Source organism: Phyllostomus hastatus, unplaced genomic scaffold (assembly GCF_019186645.2).
Source record: "Phyllostomus hastatus isolate PE091 unplaced genomic scaffold, TTU_PhHast_1.1 phas_contig_210, whole genome shotgun sequence".
Taxonomy (NCBI): domain Eukaryota; kingdom Metazoa; phylum Chordata; class Mammalia; order Chiroptera; family Phyllostomidae; genus Phyllostomus; species Phyllostomus hastatus.
In genome coordinates this window covers 29,691,076-29,702,559 of record NW_025333737.1, presented here as the reverse complement: position 1 = coordinate 29,702,559, position 11,484 = coordinate 29,691,076, and the positions used below count along the sequence as shown (strand labels likewise).

The following is an 11,484-nucleotide window of genomic DNA, read 5'->3' as shown; positions in this document are numbered from 1 at the left end:
CAAACAAAAGTCAGTGAACTACATGGGCGTAAAGCTAGGAAGGTCCAAAAATATTTTTGAAAGCACCTATACTTTTATTAAAAGACACTTTAAAATTGTGGTAAAATATACATAACATAAAATTTACCTTCTTAGCCATTTTTAAGTGTACAGTTCAGGAGTGTTAGATGCCTTCACTGTGCTGGGCAACCAATTTCCAGAATTCTTTTTATCCTGCAAAACTAAAACTCTGTCCCCATTAAACCACTCCCCATCATCCCTCCCCCCAGCCCCTGGCAACCTCCGCTCTATCTTCTGTCTCTGAATCTGACTACACCAGGTACCTCATAGAAGTAGACTCATACAGCATTTGTCTTAAAAACACCAACACACTTTTCAACTACTAGCGGAGGCGAATGGAAAATTCTAAAGCATGAAGGGACAGAAAAACAGGAAGCAAAATGCGAGCTGGGGAAGATTGTAGATTTCAGTATCTACATAATGACTCCAATCATAACATTAGTTACCAGAAGTGGATACAAATTCTCTTTTCTAAATATCTTTTAAACAAAACAGAGAAGAAAAAGGAGGAGTAGAGGGCGGACTGGGGAAACTCCAGATTTCTGTGTCTGCGAATGACTCTCCATCCCACCGGTTAAGGGTGGGGGGGGGGGGGTAGGTCCCACTCTTCAGATGTCATTAAAATGAAGATGAAATCAACATCACCTTAGTTTCATCAGAGGTGAGTCTCCAGAGGGAAGTTGGTATCATTATATCAGATTCAAGTTCAATCAGAAAGATCATCGTCTTCGCAGCGAGAGGCACAAGTCACAATTCACTCTGATGATAAAACAATCTGCCTAGTAACCTTCCAGTCTTTCTCGGGCATTGCTGAGATCTAACAACACGGACACGGAAGACCAGTACTTACCTAAGTTTTTTTTTATTAACGCGAAAAATATCTAATTTGATCTCAAAATACAAAAAAAAGACAATAATCTAAAAATCACAAATGTCGACAACCTCAGAACGAGGCTGCTGGAAAGAAATCATAGAGAAGGACAAGCAAATCTAAAACTAATGCTGACCCTGAAGGTAGTTTCAGCTTTAAGGGAACAATACAAACAAAAAGATACACGTTCGACGGGAAAGTTCCCTTATCATATTAAGTATTTCAATGGCACTCGTTAATCCGGGGATGTGCCCTGCCGTTGGGAAATCATGCAGCAAATTTAATAGAATGACTCCTTCAGAAAAGAATTATCAGTCATCAAAACCACTGAAAGATTAAAACTATAATTCTGGAAAAAATTATTTTGCTTTGCTCCACCTTAGTTTTTGCCCTTGATAGAGAAAATGCCCCGAGGCTCTGACCCAGCTTCAAAAACGAAGCCAGCAGAGTGGGTCCAGGAAGAAGAAATGATCCAATTGTGGTTTAGCGAAACTGTAACAGGGATTAAGAAGTGACACAGAAAAGGAACACCCTAAAAGTGTGTGTATATATAAGGGCCAGAAAGGCAACCCGCAAACAGGCTCTTCGCCGTCACCCTCCTCCCTGTTCGCCTGGACGAGCTAAACGTTTGCAGGAGCATCATGTCCTGTTCCTCTCGGATCTCTTCCTCCCGGGCTGGAGGCAGCAGCGTGGTCAGGGTGTCCGCTGGGAGCGGCAGCTTCAGCAGCGGAAGCAAATGTGGGCTGGGGAGCAGCTCCGCCCGGGGCTTCCGAGGGGGAGCCGGCAGCTCCGGCCTGAGTGGGGGGTTGAGTGGTGGCTTTGGGGGGGGGTTTGGTAGCTGCTCGGTAGGGGGTGGTTTTGGAGGAGCTTCGGGCTCTGGTCTTGGCGTTGGTAAGGGTTCTGGCTTTGGTGGGGGGTCTGGATTCAGTGGGGGTCTTGGATTCGGTGGCGGTTCTGGGTTCGGTGGTGGTTCTGGGTTCGGTGGCGGTTCTGGGTTCGGTGGTGGTGCTGCTGGAGGCTTCTGCGGCTTTGGTGGTGGTGTGGGCGGCGGCATTGGCGATGGAGGGCTTTTCTCTGGAAGTGAAAAGCAGACCATGCAGAACCTCAACGACCGCCTGGCCAATTACCTAGACAAGGTCAGAGCCCTGGAGGAGGCCAACAGTGACCTGGAGAGCAGAATCAAGGAGTGGCATGACAAGTCTGGGCGCGGGCCTGGCGCCGGGGGCTCTGGCAGAGATTATAGCAAATACTGTCCCATCATCGAAGAGCTCAGAAATCAGGTAAGACACTCTCCGCTGCAGAGTTTCTGTGGTCTCTTTTGCTTTCATTCATAACATGCACTGTAATGAAGGTCGTAAGTCAAGGAATTTTTTGACAACATAGTTGCTTGATGGAGACGTAAAATGGGACTTGGTGTATGCTAACTCAGGCAGTGCTGCATGTGACACCCAACCACGTTCATTTTCAGTGTGCACCTCAAGTTTGAGTATTTCTTTTTTTTTTTAAGATTTTATTTATTTATTTTTAGAGAGAGAAGGGGGAGAGAGAGAGAGGGAGAGAGAGAGACATCAATGTGTGGTTGCTGGGGGTCATGGCCTGCAACCCAGGCATGTGCCCTGACTGGGAATCGAACCTGCGATGCCTGCTTCACAGCCTGCGCTCAGTCCACTGAGCTACACCAGCCAGGGCGAGTATTTCTACATAAAAGTGTATACGATGGCAGGCAGCTCATTAACCTGTATATATGAGTGATGGCAATGAGGCAAAATGAACTTCATCTATTTCATGATTAATTCCGGCAGGCTGACATACTTTAGTGTCTCACTAGATTGAAATACTCTTTACAACTATTTTTATTTCTAGAAAATCTAGTGCAAATATTATATAAGAATACGGTGGAGCCTAAAGCGTTCTTGCCATGGTTACACAGAAAAAATATTTTTAAAGATTTTTTTAAGAAGTGAAGCTCATTTTTCACGTGATTTTCTGAATGAGCTCGTATAGACTAACGGATCTCCCAAAGCCGCGGAAGTGTGCAGAGGGGCGGTGTTCTGTAAAACAATGTTCCGTGCCTGTTCCAGGACTGTGCAAACGGCCACCTGTTTGCAGGAAGATCTAGTCCAAACACACCAGGGCTATCAATACGGGTGCCATTACTAAGCAAGTTTTCAAAGCAATTCACGTTTAAAAGCTGACTCAGGGGCATCTACCCGGACAGGTGGGCATGCAGACCCAAGGTAAAAAGCATGATTCAGTCATTATTTTTGCCTTTCCTAGATCATTACTGCCACTATTGAAAACGCTGGGATCGTCTTGCAGATTGACAACGCCAGGCTGGCTGCTGATGACTTCCGGTTGAAGTAAGAAAAGTGAAAACTTGAAAACGAATGTTGTAGGAAAAGTAAAACTCAATCTGTTTGCTTAATTTATTCTAAATATTTTTAAAATCTTATAGGGGGTTAAGACCTAAATTCACAAACATCCCAAATGCAATCTTTAAAAACCATCATTCCACCAATAAGAAAAGAAGACTAATGAAGAATGCACTTTTTGTCATAAACTGTATCAGCCATCAATAGAATTAACATTAGTCTCATAGTTTTCTTTACAAGGAGAAAAAAAAACCCTAAGAGAAAACGTGGTAGCCTTTGTTGACTAGGTAGCTCAGAGGAGAAAACTCCATGTCAGCATGGAGGTACTCCGTGAAGGGTACTGCACTGTCTTTCCGCGGCCCCTCCCAGGTACGAGAACGAGCTGCACCTCCGGCAGGCTGTGGAAGCCGACACCAGCGGCCTCCGGAAGGTCCTGGGCGAGCTGAGCCTGACTCGCTCTGACCTGCAGATGCAGGTCGAAAGCCTCACGGAGGAGCTGGCCTTCCTGAAGCAGAACCACGAGGAGGTAGGTGCACGTTCCTCGTTGTTAAACAGCTCTGGCCTCCCTGCCTTTCCCCCTTGGCCACTCTATAAAAACAAAATAAAATAAGTTCTATCTGGACAGATTTCCCATTCCTGTGACCAGGAAAAAACGTAGAACAAAGAGCAGATTATTATATCTGAATTTGGTGTGGGGTTTTGCCACTTCAGTGTCTTAGTTTCAACCATGCATTTTAGGAAGCCCATTGCTTTTCTGTCTTCCTCACTCTGATATCTCCCTCTCTCTCTTCCTCTCTCTCTCTCTCTCTCTCTCTCTCTCTCCCATACACTAGGAAATGAAGAACATGCAAGGAAGCTCTGGAGGAGATGTGACGGTAGAAATGAATGCCGCCCCGGGAACCGACCTGACCAAGCTACTGAATGACATGCGGGCACAGTATGAGGAGCTGGCTGAGCAGAACCGCCGCGAGGCCGAGGAGCAGTTCCACAAGCAGGTAGATTATCACCCCTGAGCGGCAGCGAAGCCTGTGGCCACGCAGAAGCCACTCCCGTGCAGCCCATCAGCCCGCAGTGACTGCATTTTGTTTTTATGCAGAGTGCCTCGCTGCAAGCACAGATCTCCACTGACGCTGGGGCGGCCAGTTCCGCCAGGAGTGAGATCACAGAATTGAAACGGACCCTGCAGGCCCTGGAAATTGAGCTTCAGTCCCAGCTGGCCATGGTATATGCGAGGAGCTTTGCAAAATCTCCAACAGGGCACTAAGGGATCTGGTGTTCCCTCTTCGCCAAGATGTTCCACCTGGCACATAACAATAGCAGTATTAAGAAGGACTGTATTGTGGTCACAGAAAGCATAAAACATTCCAAGATAACATACCCTATTTCTAGAAAAGATTTAGTTTAAAAAAAAGTCATGCCCAAAAAAAATCAAGCAAACAGTGATGTATAACAACTTAGCTTGTAACTTGGCGGAAGTGTACATCTCCCAGGACCTTCTAAAATTTTGTAATTTTTAAAAATCATCAGTGACTTATTTTCATCATGATTTATCTATCTACGTATCTATCTGTCTCTCAGAAAAACTCCCTGGAGGGGACCCTGGCCGACACGGAGGCCAACTACGTGGCTCAGCTGTCAGAAATTCAGATGCAGATCAGCAGCTTGGAAGAGCAGATCTGCCAGATCCGGGGCGAGACCGAATGCCAGAATGCAGAGTACGAGCAACTGCTGGACATCAAGACCCGCCTGGAGATGGAGATCGAGACCTACCGCCGCCTGCTGGACGGAGAGGGAGGGTAAGCGAAAGTCACGTGCGCGCCGAAAGGCGTGCCTTGGTGTGTCCGTGTCATGAAACCAAAAAAGGGGCTGGGACAGTCCATTCAAATAGCAACCACCTTCGTCGCGGAGAGCCCTCTGCATGGGGCGTTTCTTCTGCCTTGGCCCAATGCAAAGGAGAACAATTCTTTTTTTTTTTTTTTTTTCTCCAGTGGTTCTGGTTTTGGAGGATCTGATTTTAGAAAATGGGGATCCAGAAGCACGGGGCCCAGAAACACGGAATCCAGGGATTCCATGTCTGGTGACTCAAAATCTGAAAGCTGTTCTAGCCAAGGAAGAGGTAAGCATGTTTGGAATGTTCATCACTTTGTAATTGAAAAGTAAAAACATGTTTTGCTTGTCATATTAAAAGTATATACTGTTGTTCATGTGACCTTACCCAGAGAGACCGTACCTCGTGAATGAATGCACCTGCATTTCCCCAGACCATTTCCAGGCTGACATTGTGGCTCTATGATTTTCAGATCCCAGCAAGACGAGAGTGACTAAGACCATCATAGAGGAGGTGGTGGATGGCAAAATCGTCTCATCTAAAGTCAGCAATGTTTCTGAGGTGAAAGTCAACTGAGCAACTTCCAGATCAATAACAGTGTCTTTCAGAGAAAAAGAAATCTAAAGGACACAAAGGAAGACGTCGCATCGATTTAGCCGTCGGTCTGGATAACTTCAGGGAAGAGCTTCTGCACGAAAGTAGATGCTAACCAATTTCTTCTGCGGCCTCTTTTTTTTCTTACTAGAATGCTCTTCTCCCTCTCTTTCTCCCTCCCTTCCCCTCTCTCTAAAAATAAATAAAATCTTTAAAAAAAAAAGAACGCTCTTGAAAAAGTTGAAATGACAACTCTGCTGTAATTGTCTCTATGCTTCAATAAACTTACTTTTGCAAGTTAATTAAATTATTGTTGAAATTTTTTAAAGAAATTTAACATTTTATCTAGAAATGAGGCTGTCAGCTGTGCTCTAGCTGCAGTGTTATGTTACAAATATTCATTCATTGTTTGCACAGTACCCTCTTCATAAAAGTCAAAATTACAGACATTTTGTGTGTGGACATTTTTAACAACATCACATTAGAACTCAGTGCTAGCTGAACTCAAACTCAGTGTCCCTAAAACTATAGCCAACAGCTGAGCCCATGAAGAAGGAGTTAGAATTATTCTCTTCAAGAAGCTAAAGCACAAAGAGGACGGAAAACACCCAAGGGCGTTGACAATGAAGGGCTCCCTTCCCCCACGATCACCAGCAGTGCCACTGTGATCTGACTCTGTGTGGCTGCGGGGCGTTTGAGAGACTGGTCACGATAAAAGTCTTGGGAAGTAGGGTGGGGTATGTGATACAGAGCCAGATCTCTGAAAACCTTGAAAGCCCCAATGAGAAGAGATGCCCGGACACTTGTTGCTGTGCCAAATCTAGCCACACTTCTTAGCCAAAAATTTGTCACGTGGCCAGGCTGGTGTTTCCTTTCTCCACTCTGCATTGCTGAGGTCTTTCACCCTGAGGGTGGTCCACGTGGCTGTCTCGCCTTGTCTTGGGATGATGAAGGCTGTTAAAGTAGGTAGGAGGTGGTATAAGGTCAGCCCCAAGAAGAACAGACGTAAGCCCAAAACAAGCTGCGTAAGAACACTCCCATTTGAGGGACTTAACATGAGCAGGTCACAAATTAGAAAATCAACCCCACAAACCAATTCTCAAGAAAAGAACGTGGGACTTGGCAGAAATAATCAAATTGAAAGTCACAAAAGGATAAACCTGAATATATTTCATGTAAATTGTACCTCCAAATACAAAACCAATAGCAGCTATACAGAGTATCAAGCCTTAACAATCAAGACAACCTAAAAGTGTAGTTTTTCATCTTCTAGGCACACTGAATAAAACATAGAAATGAACCCGTAGGCACAACAAGACTTCTTAAAGGGCTAACCACAGACTAAAGTAAATAGCCAAGCATGAAACCACTACTCAGAGGAAATGAGCAATGCGAAGTTGTCTGAAGTCTTGTTTTCCATTGCACCAGTGCAGTAAGTTAAACCCCGCAGGCGGGCACTTGAACTATCAGAGGGAACACTTTGTAAAGTATATGAATGTCTATCTGCTGTGCGGCATACCTGAAAGTTATACAAAATACTGTTGCATGCGAACTGTAATCGAAAACTAAAATAATAATTAAAATGTCATATCTTGGATGTTTGTCCTACACTGAAAAGTTGAGAAATATGAACCAGCTGATCCACAGGACTCACAGCGGAAGGACAGGCATGGAGACCAGCTGAGCGCAGCCCCCAGTCTCTCGGGCCCTCGCAGCCGCATCAGGAAGCCTCGCTCTGTGAAGCCCCCCAGACCCAGTCTCCGGTCCTGCACACCCGGGACCTGTGTTTAGGGCTAGTCTTCGCCTCGTGTCAAGGCGACAGCGTGCAGCTACTCTGAAAACTTGGAGGTGAAAACCTTCGTTCTGTGCGCATGTTAAGATGCTGCATTGGTACTAAATGACTGTTTACCATTAAGGAGAAGGCTAGAACATACTGAGATGCAGTAAGATGTGTTAAAAGCAAACTCAATTTTTAAAACTGAAACTATTAAACCATTTTGGATCATGGAAAATATTGATAGTGCTGAGTAAAATGTTAAGAACAGGATGTTCACATATTATTACCTGCCTCCAAATTATTCTAAAACCACAAAAACAGGCAGGTGTTCCTTTTTGAAACTGGAGTTCAGTTCTCCAGTCAACTTTTAAATTAGGAACGGTGTTGCTTCCTCCTAAGAGTCAGACCACTCCGTAAGGAGGAAGAGCCAGTGCCTACTTGCATATGAAGTTTTACCTGTTGACTTTTGATCCAGATTCATAATAAGGTTGTTCTCATCTTTCTGAACTCAAGGGGCGATGGACAAGAACGGAGAGAATGCTGGCAGTGGTGTCCGTCCTCCCGGAGATTAGAAACAAGAAATAAAGTTTGCAGCAGGCAGAGAAGAAGAAACAGCCAAAGGATTTGAGACGCTCTCGAAAAGTAGCCCAAACTTGCTTAGTGACCTCACAGAATAATTAGACAGCACTCAAAAGGCCCGCAAGTGGAGACAAGGCAATGCATGTAAATCACCTAGGACAGAGCTCAAGGAATGTTTTCCAAACAAGCAATAAATCCCCTCAAGCAATAAAATGCTGCAAGTAATAAATCACTTAAAAAATTATCAGCGGCTCCCACAGGACACCTGAAGAACAAGAAACGGTGATCAAGCTCTGTTATAAAACACGATTTACTCGCGTGCGATGTCAGCATCAGTGTGAAATGATGAGGTGGGAAGAAGCTGACACTGAGACTGCACAGCAACCACTTCTTCGTTAGCATGTAAACTGCACATGAAGGACAAGCCCGGAGTGTATGACAGATCTATGCAGGGATGTACATGGACTCCCAGAGAGATGACGTGTTTATGTTGCCGACCAAACCTCAAGGAGTATGAAAGCGTTTGAGAGCTCCTTACAAAACTGCGTTAGGACATGCTTTGCATGGCTCCTCCCGCTTGCTTCTTAAGGACTCCATAGACATGGGTAGTGCTCAGCAGATCTACCAAGTAGCAAAGCAAATTACCAGAATGAGAGTCACATTGCCATAGCTACTTTTTACCAGGACAATAGAAAGACTACCAAAGAAAAGGTATTATTACAATATCATACAAATGTACGTCTATAAATTACAATAGAAAAATTTACATTGACTTCTGCATAAACTTCCCAGGAAATGATTTACAACTTTGAAGAGAATTCCATCATCTTTCTCAGCACGGATGCAGGAGCTACCCAGAGGTGGGAGAGCAGGGAAGACCTCCCTCAAGGTCATTCTGGAAACCCTGGTTGGCAATCAGCTGGGGAGCACCACTGACACTGCAGACGGTACCTCCAACTGATCCATCACAAGACTTGTCCAAAGCGCTGGGAACCGTTTTCAAGAAACTGCAACAGCCAAAGGTAATAAGTGATAATATCTTATGATACGGAGTTATAATACGGAGTATTCTAAGCAACTAAGAGAGCACGCTCACTCTGGGGAGCTAATAAACATTCATCACAGCCCTGGGGAGGGGAGTTATCTCAGGGACTGACTCTGCTTTGTCACGGTATTTCAGAGCAGGGGGCCACAGCAGCAGGTGGCCCCCGCTGCCGCAGCAGCCGGCTCCGCTGTGACCGAGAGGAATGAACTAGAATTCACGTTTCAGGCCCTGGAGACAGAGTGAGAGTCTCCAGGAGCCCTGGAGTGCAACAAGCTCCTCCTGGGTGAATCCACCAAAAACCAATTTGTGCACAAACATAATTTCATGATATCACCTCAGCAATATGTTTCTTACATACTGTATTCCCTAATGAAGTTCATATTTAAAAGCTCTTAAGGAAAAAAATGCAAGATCTTGGGCTTCGTCAATTAATAACTCAAATAGGAAAGTTTCCATTTAACGTATGGAAAATATCTGGAAGCGGAATTATTAACGGCAGATACCAGCCCGTATTTTTCGAGTCCTGCAGCCCCCGAAGTAGCTGAGACTCTGCGATTGTCCACAGAGTAGAAAACACTCAGCTTGGTCCATAAGACGAGGGGGAGGCACCCTCCTCCTCCCATGCAATCTCAAAACCTTGCCCCCTTTTCTGAGTGAAAAAGACGATCTGTTCTACTTGAAAGAGAAGTTAGAATAGAAGAGAGAAAATGTCTGTGTGTTGTACCTTCTTTCTTGCACAGTGAACAGGAACACTATCTGATACTAACAACAGAGAAAGAAACCCTTTCCAGAAGCGAGTCAAGACAAAAACGCACAGGCCGTATTCAGAAAGAAGTCAAGCCAAGTCTGTCTTATAGGTACTTGACTCAACAAACAGTTATCGATTGCTTATAATACACAAGTACAATGAGAAGGTAGCACAGCTAAACTATCCAAGGCAGAATACAGAATCATACGGTTGAACAAAGATCAAAGTTAACCTTGAAAGACTCACACTTAAGATTTCTCGAAGAGAACTGAAAATGTTTCCCTAATTCTCCAACACGGCTGACTTCCATGACCACTGCTCGCAAGGCATGAGTCACTGTTTCCTGGCTACTTAGAGAAGCTTCAGAGATAATGATTTTCGAGAGGCAACTAAACTGGTGGTGCCTGTACGTCCACATAGCACCACATTTCACACCCGGAGTCAGCAATGATAGATGGATTGAGCCGCTGATGAGTGGAGACCTTTGAAAAAAGTGATTAAGAAGGAGCTGAAGCTTAAAGGATTAGTGTAATGAATTTTTCTGAAGGCCAGAGTGTGAAAACAGCTCGTAGAAGGTGTGCCAGAGTGTGGACTCAGTGAAGGGCGCCTTCGTTTGCCCTGCCCACAGTTTGCTGGTTCGCAGAGACCGGACGAAATTTCAGAAAACGTATTCATTTCCAAATGTGATTGTTTACAATGTAAGCCAAAAAGACATCTTTAAATGTATTAAACTTTTAAAATATTTGTACTGAATAAAAAAAAATTGTAATTGAATGGACCACTAGCATAAGAAGCCCAAGAGAAATGGAAATCAAAAAGAGGGGGCCAAAAAAATTAAAAGGAAATTTTAAACATTCACAAAGTTCAGAACACGTTGTCCCACAAAACAAGCATAGTATTGCAGACTAGTCTTCCAGAAATCAGCAACTGTGTTAAGGGCTAAATGAGAAAATGAGTCATGTATGCTGGTATCTTAATACCGAGATTAGTTTTCATCCATAGCTCAAAAGGTATTGATTGCTAACTATTTGAAGTTTTAATTAAAAGGAAAAAGGTGATGTACCTGATGTACTATTAAAGCAATCACAAAGGACATGAGGGCAACCCGGCTGTGACATCTGTCATCCCAACGACCGCCGGGGTGGATTTGGTTGATCTGGCTGGCTAGGCAGGGGTCCCCTTCCTGCCTCACCGATCCAAGGGCGTCCCTCCCAGAGCTGCGTGCTGGGTCGAAAAGGACAACCTCCCCGACCGAGGAGAGGACCTTCCTTTAGTCAGTGGCGTACCGGTAGCTGTGCGTCCCTGCTGGAGCCTCCAAACAAGCCTCAGTGCTATCCTACAGTTGGGCTCTGTTTTACTCAATCTTCCAGATAAACACTAAGAATTTATCAAGGTGAGTGGAAAATGTTTTCTTCTCAACCAGTGCTGATGTCATTGAACATCTTTTAAGCAGGAGTAGCTAGTCTTCTGGCTGCTTCGGGAGAGTTCAGAGACAATGATTGTTTTTTAATGGAACACTTCACAAATCTCTGTGTCATTCTTGCACAGGGGCCACACTAGTCTTCCCGGTGTCATTCCAGCGTTAGTACACGTGCTGCCGAAGCGAGCAC

At 44.7% G+C, this 11,484-nt stretch overlaps 1 protein-coding gene and 1 non-coding gene across 2 annotated transcripts; one reads left to right on the top strand and one right to left on the bottom strand.

Moving 5' to 3' along the window:
* Positions 1–1,496: 1,496 nt before the first annotated feature.
* KRT24 (keratin 24) lies at positions 1,497–6,032 on the top strand. The gene is made up of 8 exons (XM_045836409.1): positions 1,497–2,211; positions 3,209–3,291; positions 3,673–3,829; positions 4,137–4,298; positions 4,400–4,525; positions 4,882–5,099; positions 5,292–5,419; positions 5,604–6,032. Exons 1-8 carry the CDS (start codon positions 1,573–1,575, stop codon positions 5,705–5,707), a joined length of 1,617 nt encoding a protein of 538 aa, XP_045692365.1. The 5' UTR covers positions 1,497–1,572; the 3' UTR covers positions 5,708–6,032.
* A 5,345-nt stretch (positions 6,033–11,377) lies between these two features.
* On the bottom strand, positions 11,378–11,484 carry LOC123817850. Its single transcript, XR_006785548.1, has one exon. It is a non-coding gene; the product is annotated as a U6 spliceosomal RNA (small nuclear RNA).